General features: G+C 33.8%; 2 protein-coding genes across 2 annotated transcripts; one reads left to right on the top strand and one right to left on the bottom strand.

Moving 5' to 3' along the window:
* Positions 1–1,819: 1,819 nt before the first annotated feature.
* LOC138190769 (NADH-ubiquinone oxidoreductase chain 1-like) lies at positions 1,820–9,889 on the top strand (the record flags this gene model as incomplete). The annotated part of the gene is given in 3 exon segments (XM_069135048.1): positions 1,820–1,851; positions 2,261–2,408; positions 9,104–9,889. Coding segments are annotated over 3 exon segments (966 nt in total), but the record flags the coding sequence as incomplete, so codon positions are not given.
* Positions 9,890–10,000: 111 nt separating this feature from the next.
* On the bottom strand, positions 10,001–10,824 carry LOC138190741 (cytochrome b-like). Its single transcript, XM_069134946.1, is given in 1 exon segment — positions 10,001–10,824. A coding segment is annotated over 1 exon segment (777 nt). The 5' UTR covers positions 10,778–10,824.
* Positions 10,825–23,793: the final 12,969 nt, after the last annotated feature.

The raw sequence follows: 23,793 nt of genomic DNA, 5'->3' as shown, positions 1-23,793 counted from the left end.
TATGTATTTATATATTATAATTTTTATTTATTTTTTATTGAAGTTTGATTTTGGTTTTTATATAAGTTTTATTATTCATTTTTGCATGAATTTTTTTAATTGATTGAAAATATTTTTTTGCAGCATTTGATTTTAATAATCGAAGAAATTTAGAATTATGAATAATATAAATAGTTTAGACACAAAAATTGTGCTAGCAGTAGCGGTTAAACGTTTTATACAAATTAATATTTTTAATTAATAAATTGTATTATCTATTTATATTTAATTAAAAACAATTTTATGGTGAAATGAAATTTCTTGATTATATATATAATAATTAAATATTAATATAATAATTGAATTATATATAATAATTAAACATAATAATTAAATATATATATATATATTATTTTATGAAATCTAAAATTTGAACTAGGATTAGATACCCTATTATTTTAGATGTTAATATTATATTTCAATAATTAATAGTTATGTTCTTTAAAATTAAAAAAATTGGCTGTATTTAAAACTAATTAGGGGAATTTGTTTATTGAACGATAATCCGCGATAAATCTTACTTTAATCAATTGAGTTTATTTATTTTCGTTTACAGAATATTTTTTAAAATTATTAATTTTCATTAAATTTTATAGAAATTTTATTTCAGATCAAGATGTAGCTTATATTAAAGTTTAAATGAATCACAATGAAAATTTTATTTTTGGATATTAAATTAAAATATTTATCTAAAATTGGACTTCATAGTCAAATTTAAAATTATATTTACTTGAATTAAGAATTGAATATGTACAAATCGCCCGTCACTCTCATTATAAAATGGGATAAGTCGTAACAAAGTAAATATACTGGAAAGTGTATTTAGAATTTAAATCATTTGGAAGGATTTTTTTATTCACAATAAATTGAATAGTTGTTCAATTCAACTTAATTTGGAATTAATGAATTATATTTTTTACAATTAAAATTTTTTTATTAATAAAAATATTTTTATTAAATTTATAATTTTAGTATTGTTGAAAGAAAAAATAATTTAAATTACAGTTTAATTGTATATTGATAGAAATTTGAAATGTTTTGAAAAATGAAATTTTTAAAAAAGTATATTTTATTTATTGTACTTTGTGTATCAGGGTTAATTGAAAAAATAATATAAATTAATATTTTTCTCGAATTGAAAAGATCTATTTGATTTTAAATTATTTTTAATGTTTAATAATTATTTTGATATAAAAGTTTTAAGGGATTTGCTTTAATTCTAAATTTTATAATTGATTTTAAATTATATAATTATATTTTAGGCTGAGAATTAGTTTTAATTTGAAAATTGTAATAATTTTATAAAATTATATATATACATATATATATATATATATACACATATTATTTATGAATTTTAGTTTTAATTTAATTTTTTTTATCAAAATAATTTAATTAATAATTATTTAATTTAAATAATGATTGAATTAGTAAATATTATATGATTTATAAATATAAATTTATATGAGAGTTAATCATAAGGAATTCGGCAAAAATTTAATTCACCTGTTTAACAAAAACATGTCTTTTTGATAAAATATAAAAGGTCTAATTTGCTCAGTGAAAATTTTAAATAGCCGCAGTATTCTAACTGTGCAAAGGTAGCATAATAATTTGTTCTTTAACTTAGGACTGGAATGAATGATTTTACGAGATTAAGGCTGTCTTATAATTATTAGTTAATGAATTTAATTTTTGCGTTAAAAAGCCTAAATTTTATTGGAGGACGAGGAGACCCTATAGAGTTTTATAATTATATTTATTTCATTAATTAATTTATTTTCATGAAATAAATATAATTATTTTGTTGGGGTGATAATTAAATTTAATAAACTTTTAATTTTGTGTTACATTAATTAATGAATTTTTGATACTATATTTTAGATTATTAGATTAAATTACCTAAGGGATAGCAGCGTTACTTTTTTTAAAGTTCTTATTGACATAAAAAATTGCGACCTCGATGTTGGATTAAAATTTATTTTGGGTGTAGAAGCTTAAAAATTTAGGTCTGTTCGACCTTTAAAATTTTACATGATCTGAGTTCAAACCGGTTTAAACCAGGTTGGTTTCTATCCTTGATTTTATTAAAAATTTTTAGTACGAGAGGACCATAATTTTAAATTATTATAATTTTATTTAAAATGAATTTTATTAAATTTGTTAACTATTTTGGCAGATTAATGTAATAAATTTAGAATTCATTTATACTTTTTTTAAGAAGATTAATTTTACTTATTATGGTATTAGTAAGAGTGGCTTTTTTAACTCTTTTAGAGCGTAAAGTTTTAGGTTTAATTCAGATTCGTAAAGGGCCTAATAAAGTTAGAATTGTAGGTATTTTACAGCCATTTTCTGATGCTATTAAGGTGCCGCTGACCTGGCATGTCCTATATATATTTCGTGACGTCAGAAGCGGGGAAATCGCCCGCACAAATCCTGATAAAACGGGGATATGAATCTGACTGGGAAAATTTTTAAAAGATAGCTTGAATAAAATTGTACGTCTGTATCTCAGTCACTACTATCGCAGATCATTGATAACGTCTAATAAAAATAATGATGAACTCAATAAAATCACGTCGCGTCAAACATGGCCGATCGGGCTAGCGACTTGTTGAATATTCACCGTTTGTACGATATCAGAATTTCTTTCACTTTTGCCAAGGAGATACCGACGTACAAAAACACACACGTAATCCGGGAAAACCTATAGCACCAGTCAGTTTTCTGTAAATATGGCACGATTTGTGCGGGCGATTTTCAGGTGACAGGCGCCCGTTCTGATGCACGAGAAGTCTGTAATTTAGTTCAACGTTGAACCTCCAGAAGCGCTGTAGTCAACCGAAGCGGTACCAGATGGTAAAACGACATGGTAATACGCACACGTCCTATGTTTCTGCTAAAGCAACAATCTGCAGTGCCGACGAGAGCATAGGCTTTTAGGTGGATACGAAAAAATGTACAACTCACTCAGAATAACCGTTAGATTTTGAAATTCGTGCATATTATAAGGCATCGTTGGGAAATGGTAACATCAGTTCACAATCGCGGTAACTATTCGTAATCGCACGTAGCCCGACTATACGTGAACGGGGCATTCCATGCGAAACCGACCAACCCGTGACCTCGACCAATTTTTATTCTATTGAAAATTTCACACTTTCTTGTACCTGCCAAAAGCAGTCTTTCTGAAATATTTTAGATGTTTGTCTCAACCCATCCAAACACCATAAATTTATCAAAATATCGCACAATTTTTTTTTAAATGCTCAATACTTTTCCAAAACCCGATATTAAAATAACATACTGTTTCTTTTCTCGTTTTGAGTCGTGGTTCGGCAAAGAAAATTATTCTTTTTCGTTTTATTGAAGGGTTTTGGGGCATTCTACATCGAGTACGCACCACTTAAATCTACCTTTTTTCATCGATTTGATAGAAAATCATTAACAAAAACGAAAATACCTATCCTTTAATTCCTGTTCGTCGAAAAGGCAGATATAAATGGCGAATAATTGACATAGAATGCCCCATATACGCTCCGGATATCCTCATCTAATAGTAGCATCAATGTCCGCAAAATTGTCATACTTTCAGATTATTGACCGAAAGATTAGATGCGGCAGCAAAATAAATACCGAAATTGCAGGAAACACGCAAGTATAGGCGTGAGTGTTTAGGGTTGAGATAAAAAATTGTGCTCTTGAACAGACCAATATTTATTTATTTATAGCAAATATGGAGGGGGGGGGGGGGGGGCCCGGTTGATAATCGTCCGAGCCTGTTTTAAAGATTACCCTAATACATACGCGAAATTGTTTCTGAACCGAATGTGTTTAACAATACTAGAAATACATCCCGCAAAAAATCTATGTCATTGTACATACATACAATTACTGCATACAACGGTTCAAGATTCGTGGCAAATATTTTACAGGGCCGATCCTTGTTAAAATTCTGATGAAGAATTTGCTCGCCAATTTTTTCTGTTTTTAATTCTCAACAAATAAGGATTTCATACTTTATTTGCTTCGTTTCATTTGTCAATTACGCCTAGTTCTGAATGATGCTACCAAAATTTTTTTTTACATTAGACGAACTACCTGAAAGTTACTCATTAGGTGGAAATCGTTATAAAACTACATACCGTGACTTCTCGTAGATGGTATACGCTACGGATACGCTAGCGAGTTTTGGGTTGGTTTTTGCATCGTATACGACCTACGAAAAGTCAGGGTATGTGTTACTGTTGTACATCAAATCCGGCACAATCCTATAAGATTTCACAGAAATTTGGAACTCTCGAAGGAATCAACTTCTTCGGATTCCGAGTACTATCCCTCACACCCCACTGTCCCCACTATCCTCGCGGCCGTCACTTCTGCGTTTCCTCGTGTACCGTCCACATTCACTTTTCGCGGCGAACGAAGCAAACGCGAGTGTTTTGGTAATTTGCCGTGTCACAAGTTCTAATCACGTGCAAATTTTCACTCGGCCAGTGTGTATACAGATATTTGTTACAAGCAACAATAATCTTGCGAGTGCAACAATGGATGAGTTACGTCGCACGGCTGAACCGAAAAAAGGTTAAATTTGACGCACCGACGAACGAATCGTTCGTTGCAATGGTAAGTGTTTTATACTACAAATTTCTGTTATGCAATTATACATATCATTTACAAGAATCCTGCCAAATCTGCACTTGCTATGCAGGGTGATTCGTAATTCACAGCAAATACTTGACAGGGCGAATCCTTGTCAAAATTGGAGTCGAAAGTTCCTAAGAAATTTTTCGGGAAAACGCCTTTTTTCATTCAAAGAAATGGAAATTTAATTTTTTCGGATTTCTGTTTCGATCAACCTTTTAATTTCTTGGGTCATCGTCAGAATTGATATCGAAATTCCCCGGTTAATTTGTAAATAATTTGTACGAAAATTTTTTTTTCACAGCTGTCTCGGGGGGGTCACTGGGAGTGTAAATTCAAAATGGCGACCAAATCATGCTTATGCGTATATTCGAAAAATGGTTTTTTTTAGGTTAAAATGGTTTTTCTTGAATAAGTCGGCCGGTTTTGATTTTACAGAAAAACCGTCGGAACAAAAGTTGTATCAATTTTGATTCTCTACAAGTTTAGTTCATACAGTTTTTCTTCCAGGATCAAGATTTTTGGAATTAAACCTGAAAAAAGCGACAAATTCGAAATATTTCCATTATCTCGTTTATTTTCAACTTAATGGCATAAATGAATAGCAACAAACTTGTTGATAATCAAATTCTGAACAACTTCGGTTCTTACCTTTTTTCCAAAAATCGATATTTTCGGAATTTAACCCGAAAAGGAAGGATTCTCCGTCAACTCGGCCACTTTTTTTTCGACCCATAATTGGTTAAATCAAAGTACTACTAAAAGGTACTCTGCGTGAATTTTTTCAGATTTTGCAATTCATTATTTGAGAAATTGCCTTTTTTTTCTTCAAATGAATATACACTACCGTTCATAAGTATGGAAACACTCGCCCCAGATTGTTCTCACTGTACCCATGATGCTCATTGTATTTCTACGAAAATGTACACCGTTGAGGAGTGGGGAGGGACTTCCGGCATTTTCATAGTATAGAAAAAAAATGTAGAAAACAAATCGTCTTGTTTACGTTTACTTCGAAAGAGTGGCGTTCGAAAGATCGTCGTTTTTTTGACATTTGTTTCGATCGTCGTTCTGTTATACATTTTTGAAAATATTGAGTAACCAAATTGTATACGTGTTTCAAATTTTCTTTTCTCTGTTCTCTTCATATATAATCATTTTGATTTTTCGTTAGGAGTGTGCAGAACATAAGAATTGCTGAATGCTTCGTTGCGAATACCACAATTTTATCGGAGCCTAGATTCGAATGCTCGGAGAGTTCAATTATTATAATCGTGCGGTAATATTCTTTTCCGATAATAGGAGAAATTTACACGTGTTGACATATACCCTAAGTACGATGCAAATATGCGAGAAATTTCAAATCTTAAGGAAAATAAATATTACGACTGTTATTATTTCATCATATAAACCATAAAAAGTCAGTTGGAACGAAATTTAGGTTCTTGAATCAGAAATATCATTCTGACAAAAAATGACCGCGTATTTTCCAAAACAATAAAAGCTTTTTCGAAGTGATATGTGAGCATAAAAAGTCAAAACCTATTTCTACGATTTTTTTTTCCGAAAGCGCCGAGTCATTCAATTTTGTTGCAAAATGGGCGCGCAGTAAACTTGAAGAATCAATATCTCATCTCCGGTTCTATTTGACGTAGAAAAATGATTCACAGCACATTCGCGAGCAGGGAGGATAAGCTTTCGTAGAAAACTTTGGTTTATCCGGAAACATTGAACATTGTCATTGTTATTAACGAACGAATTGTTTAATGGTACCATTTTTTGGCGAGGCTTCTACCATTTTATACATTCTGTTAAAAATCTTTCCGATTACAAATAATCCGTCGGGTTTGACGAGGAATTTCCCATTCATATTCATTCCGAACGACCATACGTTAGATATCTGCTATCAGTAGTAAAATATTGAACACGATGAAATTTAGAGTGATTCGTAAAAAATGAATATCTTAATTTCAAAAGAATTATCTCAACTTTTCGGATTATTCAAGATGATCAAAATTTTTAATCACACTATTCCATTTCATCAGATTCGACCACTCACTTTCAACATTTTTGTGTATAGTGAGATGGCGCGGACACATAGTTATAAGAGAACAGAAGAGGACCCATGTATTTGTATGTGTCTTTATATGATAAGGAGGGGAGAGCATGAATTCTCTGCCAAAGTATATTTTTATCGACAAGTACTAATCATGTTATGGATTCTGCATTGAAAAAGCGAAACAACCAAATGAACACGCTTATATTTTACAGGATAATCCGTCGTAACCGTTGGACGGACGCAATGTCACATGCCGCGAGGAGATCTTCGTGGAGTGGTAAACTATGTTCGAATTACATTACTTCGCAAAGGATGTTAGAAACTCCCATCAACCGGGAGAAGGAACTGTTTCGTACAACCCGCAGCTTCATAGTTACCTCGAATCTCAGATACTATTTCCTTGCATTTAATATCTCAGAGGGTATAAAAATACTCCTCAACGTCGATGTCAACAATTGTTTCATATATCCATAGTAACATGAATAAAGTGTTACAATATTATATATAATCATTTTTTGAAACCCTTTTCACTAGTAAAATAGCTTCGAACATAAAATTATTTCATTATTGTCAGTAGAGTTGTGTGTAACAAGCTATGTACAATTCCAGAATGATTCCAATACAGTAATACCCCGAAGTTACGCTATGGGTCGTTCCGGCATTGACGGCGTATGTCGAAAAAAACGTAAGTCGGGGTGCACTTTTTATACGACTGTATAGTGTACATATATATATAATATATATATATATATATGTATAAATACTCACCAGAGATAATCATGTATGTACCTCATAGAAAACCTCTGAAGAAGAATGAGAAATACTCTTTATTTTGGAAATAGAAAATGTTCGAGCACAGTCGTCTGCCGACACAAAGATTTTTTTTTCTCGCGCACAGTCACTATCCGTAGACTGAACGAATAATCGAATACAATGTAATGCACGGACGGAAAATAAACATGACCATTCAAGTTTGCCGACAAGGAGAAGCGGAGTTGGGGGGGGGGGGGGGGGGGGGGGGCGACCGATGGCGTAACTTCATAAAACGAGACCACAACGATTCGTACCCGTTTTCTTTCAATAGTATTTTTCGAACATATTTCCAAATATTTACAAATGGTGAATGGTGATATTTATGAAATCATTTTGAAAATACTTCGTGCTGTGTAAAATTAATATTGCGCGATATGTTTTAATGTATATGGGACATTCTTTTACAACCAAACACCTTTGAGACCGACACATTTTTTATTCAGCTGAAATTTTTTTTGACGAGATCTATACCGAAAAAATAGGGATACGTATTCGAGGATTTTTTATTTCACATATTTCGTAAAATAGAGGGGATCGAAAATTTTATAATTTGGTGTTTTTTGGCTTGGAAGACTCAATTTCAAAAATTCATAACGCCGATTCTATTTGAGCTGGAAAGTTCGTTTTTTTCATCTCAAAGCTAATGAAATGAATCTTATTACAACAATTCTTTCATTAACGATTATTCCGAAATTTATACTGTTATAAACAATTAATATGTTTCAATCGATCTTTAGCAATTGCCCCAACCTCGTAGCGAGTTCTTAGCACAACCATCGTATTCTACGTCAAATTTTTCATCCATAACGTATTTTGAATTGATGGAGAATACGATGGTCGTGCTGAGAACTCGCTACGAGGTGAAGGCAATAGCTAAAAATCGATTTAAACATATTAATTATTTATAACAATATAAATTTCGGAATAATCGTAAATGAAACAATTGTTGCATTAAAATTTATTTTATTAGCTTTGGGTTGAAAAAACGAACTTTTCAGCTCAAAGAGAGCCGGCGTTATGAATTTTTGAAAATGAGTTCTCCGTGCCAGAAAACACCAAATTATCAAATTTTCGATCTCCTCTATGTTACGAAATATGTAAAATAAAAAAATCCTCGAATACGTATCCCTATTTTTTCGATATAGAACCCGTGAAACAATTTTAAGCTACATCAAAATTGTGTCGGTCGATTTTTATCTAAATCTCTCCGATTCGTCAAAGAATGTCCCATATTCAAGGGTGTTTCACGGAACAATAAATTGAATTTGCTATATTCACCGTAAAACTATCAAAATAATCAGTTCGGTCTTGATGCAATCGCTACACACATGACGTCATCATTTGCATGCAAAATTCGGGTCAATCCTGGTGGTATGGTTACCGACTCAGATTCAGGCCTTTTACCGACCGCGTTTTGTCTAATATTGTGTTGCGCTACTCCCCGGTGGAGAGTACCACTTTCGAATGGTTTGGAACCGAGAAAACTTACGCAGAGGGCGCTTCGATCGATTACAACTTTTAGATCCAGGTCAGCGGCACCTTAAGTTATTTTCTAAAGAGTTTTCTGTTCCTTTAATATCAAATTTTTTTCCTTATTTTTTATCTCCTTTAATTATATTAATATTAATATTGATTTGTTAAATAACAATACCTTATGTTACTAATTTTTATTCATTTGATTTAAGTTTGGTGTTTTTTTTATGTTGTTTAGGTATTGGAATTTATCCTGTTATAATTTCTGCATGATCTTTAAATTCCAAGTATTCTTTTTTAGGCATATTACGTACTGTAGCTCAGACAATTTCTTATAAAGTTAATTTAGTTATAGTAATTTTATCAATTTTATTTTTAATTGAAGGTTATTCAATAAATTCATTTAGTTTATATCAGGAATTTATTCGATTTATTTTTTTAACTTTTCCTTTAAATTTTGTTTGATTCGTTATTTGTTTAGCTGAAACAAATCGAACACCTTTTGATTTTTCTGAGGGGGAATCAGAGTTGGTTTCTGGGTTTAATATTGAGTACAGAGGTGTAGGATTTTCATTAATTTTTTCATCTAAATATTCAAGAATTTTATTTATAAGTATATTATTTGTTTTAATGTTTTTAGGAGGCGATTTATATAGTTTTATTTTTTATTTAATAATGATTTTTATTAGATTTTTATTTATTTTAATTCGAGAAACTTTGCCTCGTTTACGTTATGATAAATTAATGATAATGGCTTGAAAAAAAATTTTACCTGTTTCATTAAATTATTTAATTTTATTTATGGGTTCAAAATTTATATTTTATAGTTTTTTATCAAAAATTATATTAAAAATTTAATTATTTGAGTTTAAATCAATAAAAGATTTAAAACTTTTATATTATGTTTTCAAGACATAAACTTATTCAAGTTCATTGATTTGTAGGGTTAATTTAATTTAATAAATAGTCTTATATTTTTGTTAATATAGGATATATTAAAAAATAAAAGAAGTATACTAATGTTAAAATTTGTCCAAAAATAATAAATGGATTTTCTACAGGTCTTATTCCAATTCGTGTTAGTATTGATACAATTCTAATAAATATTCAAAATAGAAATTGTCTGAATGGATAAAAATTTAATCCTTTAAAATTTATTATTTTATAAAAAGGTATAATTAATAAGACTAAAATAGATATTAAAAGAAGAATTACTCCTCCTAATTTATTAGGGATAGATCGTAGGATTGCATATGCAAATAAAAAATATCATTCAGGTTTAATATGAGGTGGGGTAATTATAAGATTAGCAGGGGCAAAATTGTCTGGGTCTCCTAATATATTGGGATTTATTAAAATAATGTAAATTAAAATAAAGTATATTAAAATAAATCCTACAATGTCTTTTAATAAAAAGTATGGTTGAAATGGTATTTTGTCAATATCACTATTAGTTCCTAAAGGATTTCTTGATATTGTATAATGGAGAAATATTAAATGAATAATTGTTATTATAATAATAATAAAAGGAATAATGAAATGAAGAGTAAAAAATCGTGTTAGTGTAGCGTTATTAATAGAAAATCCTCCTCATAATCATTGTACTAAGAATTCTCCTAAATACGGGATAGCTGAAAGGAGGTTTGTGATTACAGTGGCTCCTCAAAAAGATATTTGCCCTCAAGGTAAGACGTATCCTAAAAATGCAGCTGCTATAGTTAATAATAACATTATTGTTCCTGTCATTCAAGTTGGTTTAAAGTTGAATGATCCAAAAAATATTCCTCGTCCGATATGTAAATATATACAGACAGTGGTGTAGCTATCATAGGGCCAGGTGGTGCAGTGCACCAGGGCCCTGGAGCTCAGGGGGCCCTCTAACCTCAGCTTTGAAAAAAAAAAAAAATTTAAAAAAAGAAAAAAAAAAATTTCAATCTAGTGACTGTGTTTTTTTCAAATCAACATCACCATATCACCAATTATAGAACTCCTTATTTAACATTTCCAACACATGCGCCAAGCGTCCTCGATAGGCATGTTCTGTTTGTTATCGTTATTTCGGTTATTTGGTAGTTTGGATGAGTAAACCAGTAGCTCATTGGATCAGCGATAAGCTCACGTGCTTGACGGTCGCGAGATCAATTCGCCAATTCCACCCATCAACTTTTTAATGAAGTTTTCATTCGATCTTGCCTAGCATCAGTTCTCATTTATGATATTTGTGGCGATGTTTTCAACCTTCTGGGGTCTGGGACGTACTACAATAGTTCAAATAGTTGACGCTAGGTGTGTCGCTGACTGTTGTAATTCGTAATTCCCTACTACCAGCCTTATTTCATCAAGGATCACCACTAATGTTATGATTTCTATTCCGCACATCCATCCATCTGGCACCAAATTCTGCTAGAACTCATTTTCGCTAAAAAAATTTCCGATGACAAAATATGTATGATACAGGTTGCAGCCCAACGGTAACCGTATAATCTATGATAGCTCTCAACATGATCGACAACAAAAAATAAACAACGTTATTCTAAACTCAAATTCAAATTGACAAATGAGCTACTATTGAAACTATGATATTTTCTTATGACCTTACGAGTTAATATTGATTTTACCGCATGATTACCAAACAAGCTGTTTCGTGGGTCTTTTTTGTTGAGCTTCCTTTAATCTTTACTGAACATCAAAAGCAATATAGGAAAATCTCAGTAAGTACTCCGAATTTCTAAAATTTCGATAGTTAACAATTAACAATTATGGAAAGAAAAAAAGAACGTAGCGGTGCCGCAAAGCGGAAACGACGTCAAGAAAGGGAAGAAAGTAAAAAAAAATTTGTCAAGCTAGACAGCTTTTTCACGAAACCGCTTTCTGCTACAGTTCCTTCAACAGCTGAAATATCGGTCAAAAGTGACAAGTGTTCATTTATTGATAACGTGGGTACAGCTGTGTTAATTAATAAAGCGACTCGAGTAGATCAGGAATATCAGGATCCAATAACTACCACCAATGCCACTGCTGAAAATGACTACCTCGACGCTTCCGTGCAACCTACATTAGAAGAATCATCCATTTCTACGTCTTCAAAAGTTCTTGAAATTTCAAATGACTTGGGAAAGTACATGAACAAGAAATTGAACGATAACGAAAAACGGCTGATTTTTGACAAAGGACCTTTGAAACCTCCGGGACCTTTTCCGAAGGACCCCCACCAAGATAACAGGAGCTTTTCGGAAACGTATTACGTTCCTACGTCACAATACGGTCCAGTTGATCATTTTTGGATATGCTACTCGAAAATGCTGGATGCTGCCTACTGCCAACCGTGTTGGTTGTTTGCTTCGCAAATAAATGCATGGTGCACAGGCATTCGGGACTCGAGGCATTTATCAGATAAAGTTAAGCAACATGGTTCCTAGAAAGCATAAACGGAGGCGTGCGCTGTGTATGAAGCGTGGCAAAAAGTTCTACCATCGACAGAGAACTTGAAGATGAAATTCGCAAAGAAGCATCATTTTGGAGACAAGTTCTTCGGAGATTATTCGATATTATAATTACTCCTGCGAAGAGTTCTTTGGCTTTGAGAGGACATCGAGAGGATCTGAGTGAAGGAGGAAACCACGGAAATTTTCTCTCAATTGTCCAACTCGTTGCTAGATACGACCACATCTTGCGTCAAGTTTTGGATATGCCCAGAGGTAAGAATTTATATCTCGTTTACTAAGTTTATAATTTATGTTATTATAATCTAATGTTTTCTCATATTTCCCATGTTTTTAGGATCAACAAAATACATCAGTGCAACGATTCAAAATGAAATGATCGAATGTTTTGGCACCAAACTCGAGAATCATTTATTGGATCAAATCAGGGCGTCACCGTTTTTTACCATTGTTACGCCCCGACGTACCGCCTCGGCGTACCTTTTTTTAAATTCCATTTCATTTCATTTCTTTGATTACTTCAATGCACACATATCATTTCATCAAAATCTCATATTCTAATAACGGCGAGTTCCACCCCTCCTGGCAAAAGTCACGTAGAGACCAACGATGATCCCTAGTATAAGGTTCAACTTTATTCTATTTAACTGGTACCAAGAACTGAGATAGGAGACTGCTGAATTAGCATCAGTAGCGCTCAGCCTGGAAATATCCCTCTTTTTAAGTTAAAACTATAATCAATAACTAGGATAAACCACTACCTTTAGAACCACCAAATTAAAATAGATTACTTATTGGAATGTATGAATGAATGTGTGAACATTGCATGTAAATATCTTTTGTTCATATCTTCAATGTGTCACCGACGAGATTGAGAATCGTCGGAACACCGTCGAAGAGCGAGAAGTAACGCTGACCATGTGGATTTGGGCACCAGGAGGTCGCCCTCGCACCTCATTGGCTAATTACCGTTGTAACTAATTACAACTGCAGCTCCTTGGACCCTCGGGCCCAAGAAGCCGCGTCTTTCGTCTGTCAAGTCGCGAAGTGCGTGGACGTAAACCCGGATGAGCCCTTCTCGAGCAAGAGTAGCGTTTGGAAAATCTTAGTTGTGACCGACCTAAAATCTCGCGCTAATTCGTTAAATTCGAGCATTCGGTTATTCTGTTAGCTGAAAGAGACTCACTATTTTCTACGTTTCAATCTTTTCTGTTCTTTACTAAATCTCATCATTTCGCGGATAGACATTTTTATGCAGTTCCATTTTCCATAATTAAATTGAGTTCGGCCCTGATTCAAACGAATCAGGTAATTCTAAGTAATAATAATAATAATTACACCATCATTTTCAATAAATAAATCGTTGCAATCAATTTCATCATACATTAAAATCAGAAAATTGACACTTTCAACCTTGCGATAACAAGATATCATTCTAAATTCACAAAGACGAAGTGACCGGCGTTCAACATCATTCGATTCATCAACTCTTCCAAATTTGAGGTGAGGCCCCCTGGTCCAGCATTCTACCGACGCAGACCGACACGATCCGACGGCTCTCAATCTCGTCGACCGATTCACCAAAAGCTAAGTCAATCCGAGTGTTAACCTTCAAAATTAGACGAATTCTTGTTTCACCTTGATAATCAAAACTACTTCAGTAAATTCGCAAAAACCAAGTCTAGAATTGGTGGCTAGCTTCACTACCCCCAATTAAATTGTACTTATTGTTTCCAAGAATCAAAGAATAAGACTAAACGATTATATATATATAATCGATTTAAGATAATCTAAAAAGAGAGATACAATACAATAATCACGACCAGCTAGTTATAACCATCGTTCAGAGTAGATGTTCCTGGTACCAAATAATAATATCCTCTAGGATAGTATAACACACGATTTTTTATAAACTTGAAAACTTTATAAATTGTTATTTTTGGCTCATATATCATTATCACCATCGATTGTTACCAGATATTTCAATAACTAAATTGAACCAGAATCTACTACATCTTTTACCAGTTAAATCATATTAAACATTTATTCTGAATGACCTTCTTCCCATTTTCTTTATTATAAAATTGCCTCAACTATTTAAACAAACCTCACAGACCTGTACAGGTCTATGGCAACACGATCCTACAAATTACCGGCTTATCGAAAGGTAAGTCTTTTCTTAGTTTCAATTATTATTCATTGTCGTTACGTGGGAGCTAGATTATTCAATTAATCATCAACTACCACCGCTCAGTACACACTCACCCCCACGTAACACCATCATCATGGATACCACGCAGGACATATCAAAAGTGGATCAACTAAGCATCGTCGTAAGATATGCAGTGATATCAAGATCGGAAAATGGACAACCAATCGATATTGAAGTAAGAGAAGTATTTCTAGGTTTCCACTCAGTCACTAAACACAGCGCCGCGGATTTGGTAAATCAAGTTACCACGTTGTTCTCCGAAAAGGGTCTTGATTTTAAAAAGTGTGTTGGGCAAGGTTACGATGGGGCCAGTGTAATGAGTGGTGCGTATAATGGAGTACAAAAACAAGTTAAAGATATTCAGCCGAACGCAGAGTACGTACATTGCGCCAGTCATAATTTAAATTTGGTAGTTAATGATGCCGTTCGAGGTTCCGTCGAAATTCAGAAGTTTTTTGCAACAATTCAAGACCTGTTTAACTTCTTTGGAAACAGCATTAAGCGCTGGGACCTTTTATCGAAATTCACCGGTGAATCAGAACTTACTTTGAAAAAATTGAATCCGACAAGATGGTCCAGCAGGGTAAACTCAATAACTGCAGTCAAACTTCGTTTTTTCGATAGCATAAAAGCATTGTCCGAAATAACGCTGAAGAGTTCCAATAAAGATGAACGTAGTGAAGCAGAAATTATAAAATCAAAAATGCTGAATTTTGAGTTTGTATTTCTTTGTGAATTCATGCACAGCGTATTGAACAACATCAATTATGTTTACAAAATTTTGCAAAAACGTGATATCGTTTTGGATGAGGCGAGTTAGGCTTTGGACGAAACAACGGATAAATTGAAAAAGTATCGAAATGACTTCGAGTCCTTCAAATCCAAGTCTACCGAAACCGCGAGAAAGTACGATAACGATCCTACCTTTCCAGAAAAGCGACGGAGAAAAACTACAAAGCATTTCGATGAATTGGCTTCTGATCACCGATTTGAAAACCAGGAAGAAGTCTTTAGAGTAACTATTTTCAACAATGTACTCGAGATAATAATCAATCAGTTAGATGCGCGTTTTATTGGTATGAGTGCAGTTTGTAAATCGTTCGACTTCCTGATGCCAAAAAATTTGCTTAGCTGGAATGAAACGATTTTACTCCAGAAATGTGATCAGTTTCAGAAGAAATATTGCGATATAATTGAACCCAATTTTTCGCTCCAATTTCTCAATGTTTATCATCTGATCCTCCCTCAATTAATGAAGACGTCGTCTATTCGCCAGCTTTGCAAAGAAATTATAACGAAATTTGGTGTGCTCGAATGTGACCTTGCGGAAGTGTATACAGCGATGCTTCTGTTTCAGACAATTCCCGTTACTTCCGCGGCAGCAGAAAGATCTTCCAGTAAACTGAAGATTATAAAAAATTATTCAAGAAACAGCATTCGACAAGGTCGCCTCCGACATTTATCGTTAATTGCAATAGAAAATGAGGCGGCATCAAACTTGGATTTGAGTGAAATTATAGACGAATTCGCAAAAATTAAATCGCGCAAGAGATTGTAAATTGGGCGGCGAATTCTGTTAAAAATCGTTTTTTCCCTTAATTAATCTCATCTGTATAATAAATATTCTATATTGTCATGTGCATCGTTGTTTATTTATTCCCTTTTTCTTCTATTAAACACATGGAGATTCTAATAGAGACGACGTATGGATTTAGCCTACTGGGGATAAGTTCAACTCACTGTTTCCTATTCTTATTCTTATCAATAATTTTGAAGGCCAATATAAGTTCAAACTACGCGGAAAGAGGAGAGGAAAAGGGCCCGATTCTTTCCCTATGCACCAGGGCCCTTGTCCCCCTAGCTACGCCACTGTATACAGATGAAAAATATAGAAGCACCATTTGCATGTAAATTTTTGATTATTCAACCATTATTAATATCTGGGTAAATATGAATAATTCTATCAAATACTATTTGAATATTAGGTGTATAATGTATAGCTGAAAAAATACCTGTAATTAGTTGGGTTACTAAACATAATCCTAACAATGAACAAAAATTTTATATTGAATTAATATTCGATGGTGTTGGTGAATCTACTAAACATCTATTTATAATTTTTATTAAACTATTTTTTAAACGTAAAGGTAACATTGGAAAGTTTTTCGTAAAGGTCCTAAACTGATATTAGAAATTTTTACAACAATGATTAGTGTAATAAATAAGTAGTTTATTATTATAAATGAAATGATGAAATTTGGTTGATTAAATAATTTATTTAATGATATTTTAATTAATATTCTTTTATTTAGTTCAATATAAGGGAATTTTATTGTATCTTCAAATAAAAAATTTATTTTATTATAATTAATTATTAATATAAATATTAAAACAATTACGATAATATTTAATATTATTCATTTGTTGAAAAGAAATTTCACATTTGAGATTAATCTTGATACATAAATAAAAATAATTAATAATCTTCCTAAAAAACTTGAAAAAATTATATATGAGTATCAAAATCTTATATTTAACATTACTGATGTTACAGAAATTAAAGATGTTTGGATTAGTAAGATTAATCCTATTGTAAATGGAGTTTTTGTTACATATATTATTATAGTGTTGATTAACATAAATAGTATGAGAATTTTTATAATGAATTAATTTAAATGAATTTATATTAATCAGTTTTAAAAAAAAATTTTTTCTCTGATTTGCAAAATCAATATTTTTAATGAACTATCAAAACTTATATTTAATATTAAATTTCAAAAAATAGTTCATTAAAATATTAATTTTGGAGATTAATGATAGAAATTTTTTTTCTTTTTTTTGAAATTGATATATATACTGTGACGTGGATTTTTCCCGCTCCTCGGTCACTCAGAGAAAGTGACCGAGAACTTACCGCGTGCACAATAATTTGGCGTCCACGATGTACCCTGGATCTAAAACAATATCGCAAAGTTTTTGTTGGGCGCCTGGCGTGATTAACACGCCTCGAAATCATTGATACGCTATTCCTCAAGCATATGCTCGATAGCTCAGTACCGCGGAGAGGGGAGGGGTAATTTTTGGAGAGAGAGAGAGACACTCGAAATACACACGCTATTTAACAAAAGTAAAATAAAATCTTATATTTCATAATAGCGGTGATACAAAACAAAAAAAATATAATCCAAAAATCGCTCATCGCGAGTCTAAAATTAAACAGAAAATTACACGTAACCTACTCTATTTCTTACTCTAATGAGCTCGCGGCTCCCTAACTAAAACGTCACTCAACGATCGCAAAATCCTGATACGCAATTCTCAATTTGCAAATTCGCCATTTGTTCTCCATGGCGATTATTGCTCGAAACGAAACTAAAACTAATTATTCGACGGTGCGCCGTCGGGCTACCGAACAGACGGCGTCCTCAATCTCACTCGAGATCTCACCCAACTCGGAGCTTCGACGCTACCGCGAGCTGCCCTAAATCTAAACGAATCCGTAAACGCTACTATATTTTAAACGCAACTAAAACTCAATGCTCAAACTTCTCGTCTCAACTGCTGCTCAACGCAACGGCAATTTCGACTATACATCACCTAACCTCGACTAAACACTATCTTAACTAAACGTAAACTTAACTAAGCGCAAACACCACTACATTTAACTTCAACTAAACACAAGCTCAGAGTAACGCAACTCAATCTACATTATCTTAACTAACGGGTACGGAACTCAATGCAGGCGCAACTAAACGTAACCTAAACTATACGCAATCGCAACGCATCCGAACTTAATTCTTTTCAAAATTCCCCAAAACGTTACCCGCTAATCCGAGCACTCCAATTCGGCACTTCCCGACCTACTCGAGAGGTGACACTAACAAAAAAACGATAACGCGGCTCGACCCGGTACGGCGAAATTCAGCTATACTTGGTTTCACTAACGAGAAAGATTCAACTAAAACCCGTGACTCTACTCAACTTTTTCAGAAACTCAAAATTTACTTTACTCTAACCCGCGTACTCAGGCTACGGTCATCAAGCAAAAGAATCGGCAAAAGAATTTCGAGTACTTCTCTACAACGCAAATCCAAAACGGCTATCCGTTACTCGGCAAGCCTTTTCGCAATTATGCTCGAAATTCACTCGCGGGGATAGAAGCAGCGCTTACCTTCTACATCCTTGCAACCCCCTTTCCATTCCCCTCGCGATTTTTGGGCGACTCCATTGCTTCGCGAAACTCCCCCAAAACGTGACTACTAATCACGACCGCCAGAACTAGAGTGGTTTCAAAAACCTACCACCTGCCACAACACGGATCTCGATACGCCATCCCACACGTGACGTCATACCCCCAAGAATACGCAATGATCGATACGTCATCGATTTCGTCGATCGCGCAACTCGACGCGCACCTTCGATCGCATCGCTGCGCAGAACTTAAAGCTAGCTTGCAATCTCGTCCTCCGCGCAGCTCCATGACGTCTTGGCGGTGAGCGTGGTGCTCCTTCGTCGCTAGTCGGTCCGTCGCAAGTCCGCTGGTCAATTGTTGGCGGGGTGAAGGGGAAGAGGCTGCGGCGCGCTGGCCGCCAGCGGGAATCGCGTCCACCTTGGATTCCCGCGATGCGGGGATCTGCGTCGGTTCCCCCTCCGCAGCCTCGACATCCTTCCTTCGCAATTGTTGCTAGTCCGCCACTTCGCAATTTCCTCGAATTCGGTGTCGACTTCTTGCCTGATGCCGTTATAGCTCGAAAAATAAAAAAACAAAAAAAACTGAAATATCTTACGCTGGTCGCTAAGGTGTCCCCTCTCGTAGTTTCGGATGCGTGACCCTAGTCCTGGCGCTCTTTTCCAAAAACTTCGCGACTCAATTTCGGAAATTCCTAAATTTTTGGTTCCGCCCAGGGTTCAAGGAGCCCCTTGTAACGGGCATCAAAAATGCCACGTTACAATACATATTATTATAATATGTATGTATGTATATATTATATTATGTATATATTATAATAATAATATAATATGTATAATATAATATGTATATATATATATATATATATATATATATATATATTACATATGTAAACAAATATGACGAGGCCTATATTCACCTCATCATATTTCTTCCTCACTCCCAAATTTGAAATTTCACCGCACAACAATAAGCGCCTTTGGCAGTTTCACGGTCAATAGTAGATACGTGTAAATATGAGCGAATAGAGACAATAGAATGCCGAAGGCATATGACAGATGAGTACATAAGCTATTATCAGCGAAATCGCACGTGGAAACGTCAGAACGAGAGGAAAATAAGCTGTGAATGTCGTTTCTCCATTTACAGGTAATATTATTTTTATTCAACGTAGAATATAAGTACGTAATGTAAAGAAAAGTAATGTAATGTACTAGTGTACGAAACAATAAACTCCATTTACAGAGGAACTCATCGCAGCTTCGACAAAGTTAAAAAAGGAACATTATATATATATTATATATATATATATTATATTATATATATTATACATTGATATATTATACATTAATACAATTAAATATGAATACATTAATTTATATGTATTGTAACGCTAAATTCTGTTACCCTCGGATGAGGACTTACCGTTGACACTTTGGCGCGATTCTCTACTTATCCGCAATATCAAACTATAACAAAATAATTACGTTGGGCGCCAGACGCGTTAGCGTCGATTTTCAAACAATAATGCAAATCAATAAAATTAACACAAAACCGTACGAAAGAGATAAATAGAGAACCCGTTGTATGGCTGGCTAGGCACAGGTACGATCGCGTACATACCGGTAGAGTGGCGGAATTCAAGGCAGCTAACAGTAATTCCAGAATCAAAGAGAATAACAAAATAAAGAATAAACTCCAGTCAAAAGGGAAAATGAACAGGTCAATCGATCATATATTGTCGAGAAGGTTACATGAGTGAGACAGGCAAATAAGATGGTATCGACAGCGGTAGTTAATAAAATAAATAATCGTTGTTCACAAAAAGTTCGGTAGAATAGCAGTAAACGGTAGCTTTAGAACGAGAGTCGGTAGTTAACAGAGAAAAATGCACGTAGGTCGAGAGATGCGATATAATGCAAGAGTTGACTTGAAACTACACGTCACTGGGCGACGTGATCTTACCCAAGTTGCAAATGACGCTACGAGAATTATTATTCTGTCAATTAGAACGAGAGAACTTTACTGCGATCGGTAGAAAACAACGTAACGATAGTTCGGTAGATGATACGACAAATTTACCATAAATTATAACCAGTATGAGAGATTGACATTCAGTAACAATTTACCAAGTCGGCAAACGATCGACTAGGTAGCCTTCGGTAGAATTATTCATAAACGGTAGATTCGATAATTTATAATCATTACATACTTGAGGAATTAAATGGTGAATTCCTAAACATAACTTTTGAAAGAATACCAAAATACAAAATTATGAGAAAGTGAGAATTTCGGAGAGTTTACAAAATAGAGAAATATGTATACTAAAATATACCGCAATACAAAAGAATGATTCACAGAACTTGATTTAACAAAATAAAGAGAAATAAATAACACGCAAAAATGATATGAAATTGCCAATAGCAATAAAGAAAACGTACGGTAATATCTAGGGTTGATTCTACGCTCGCTTGTACTCCAAGGAACTCGATATACGATACAATAGGCACAAAAATAAATAAAAATATAATAAGCGATAACAGAAATAAAATATAAAGCACACTACTATTACAAAAAGAATATGGAATAAAATATGAAGCCAATAGGGCTCAAAATACGGTGGAAAGTGCAGAAGCAGGCTAATAGAGATTCACAAATAATCAGAAAATCATAAATACAGAGAAATAATTATTTGGCAGCTACGAGGTCGCTCAGATACGAAAATAATAAATTACTGAAATCATGCAGTCACACGGCGGCTCACTGCAACTTTAAGTCGTGGACCATGATTCACACAAAGTCGATAAATACCATAAGAAAGAATAGAGATTATGAGCAACTTCGTAACGATACTATTCAAAGGCAGAAGCCTTACCTTGGCGGTTGACTTCAGGCACACAAACTGACTCTAATTTAAATCATACGTTATATTAGCAAAACTGAGAAGGAAGGGAAAAGGAATGAAAAGAGTTTAGAAGGATGAAGTTTTCGGTAGGATAAACGATAGAACGATAGCGGTAGAAGGATAAGGTATCGGTAGCTTAAATCGGTAGAATGATGCGGAAAGCAAAGCTGTCTCTCAGCAGGTCAAGCGTAGAATAGCAGGTCGTAGTTCAGCTCGCCGATCTCGCGGTTGTCGTGAGGTGATTCTTCTTCTTTGATTGGTGGGTTGACCCCCACCGCAAATAGACCATCCCCCTGTGGCGAATATTGTTTACTGCGTGGTCATACGTTTTCCAAAATTACCGCTAGATGTGGCGTAATGTGCTGCTCGCGATTTCGTCGTTGACACCAACTCGTACGATTTTGTAGCTGCTTCGGTTTACGGTTCAGGCTGCCTATCATCGGGGACTTCTTTGGCAGAGGCATACACAGGGTGCCTCTTGGTCAAAGTTACCGGGTGGAGAGTGACGCCTCATTGTTCACCTCCACCGGCTTTTGTACAGGCAGTAGCTAGCTGCCTGTACCTGAGGTCGTGCAGTGAGACGGTTGGCCAAACCGTGGACCACGACCCACACAATTAGTCCCTACCGATAGGAAGATAGCGTCGATCCTCAGAATGATGGCTTTATCAACCTGGACGTAGTGGTTTGGGGTCGGTCCGGCGCCAGGCCGGTAAGTTGGAGGATGGCAGGCTACGGTCTGCCCTTCACGCCATCCTTACGGCATCCGATAGAGCTGGCAGCTGGTTCCTCTTCGAGAAACGGTGCCCTCGGCCACCGGGAGGATTTTTATCTCCCTGTTCACCGGTAGTCGAGCCGATACGGAAGGTTCGGGTGGATGCTACCCCAGGTGTATATAAAGGTGCACCAAGGTAGCCAGTGTAGTCTGGTGAGACCGTCAGTAGGCAAAGTCGTCGAGAGCTGCAAACGGTAGCTAGTGGTCCCTTGTTGATCGGGATCGTTGTCGTCCAAGTACCTTATTAGCTTGCGCCGAAGCGCGAAATAAAGAATTTACAAAAAAAAAAAAATTAGTTAAAAGTAGTTATTGCCTATTTTGTATCGAGTTTGGTTGGAGTACCCTGCTGAGGACGCGTAAACTAAAAATAATAGCGGTTGTGTGCCCTTGTGACGGGCGACTCTGAAACGCCACGTTACAGTGTACATTATACAATAATATAATTGAATATAAATGGAGGTAATTGAGTTGAATAATTTAATAGAATAAGGAAATAATTGAATTAAAGAAATTATTTTTCTCAAATTGAAGAATAATTAATTTTAACAAATTAAAAATATCAAATTAAACAATTAATCATTCATCTATCTGTATGTTTACTTCAAACCTTATAATAAGTTCTAATCCATTGTATAAATGTTCCCAATTACAATTCATAAAGTAAATTAAATGGCATTTTCTTAATGAATAATAATATTTTTATTTTAATTCATATGTGAGCAAATAATTAATAGATATATAGGATTTTTTCAACAATTATATTTTTTTTTAATGAATTTAGGTACTATAAAAAAAAATTTTTTTTTTTTAAATTTCTCTATTTTTAAAAGTGAACTAAAATTTATAATATACATATATATATATATATATATATATATATATATATATATATATATATATATATATATGTATATATATATGTATATATATATATATATTATGCATTGATATAATTAAATATAAATGAAGGTAATTAAGTTAAATAATTCAATAAATTGAGAAGATAATTAATTTTAATAAATTATTTTTCTCAAATTGGAGAATAATTAATTTTCAAAAATCAAAAATATGAAATCAAATAAATAATCATTTATATGTCTGTATGTTTTCTTTAAACCTTATAATAAGTTCAAATCCATTGTATAAATGTTTCAAATTACAATTCATGAAGTAAATTGATTGGCATTTTCGTAATGAATAACATTTTCATTTCAATTAATATGTGAGCAGATAATTAAAA

Source organism: Neodiprion pinetum, chromosome 1 (assembly GCF_021155775.2).
Source record: "Neodiprion pinetum isolate iyNeoPine1 chromosome 1, iyNeoPine1.2, whole genome shotgun sequence".
Classification (NCBI taxonomy): Eukaryota; Metazoa; Arthropoda; class Insecta; order Hymenoptera; family Diprionidae; genus Neodiprion; species Neodiprion pinetum.
The sequence above is the reverse complement of the archived record's forward strand: the minus strand, read 5'-3'. Positions and strand labels throughout refer to the sequence as shown.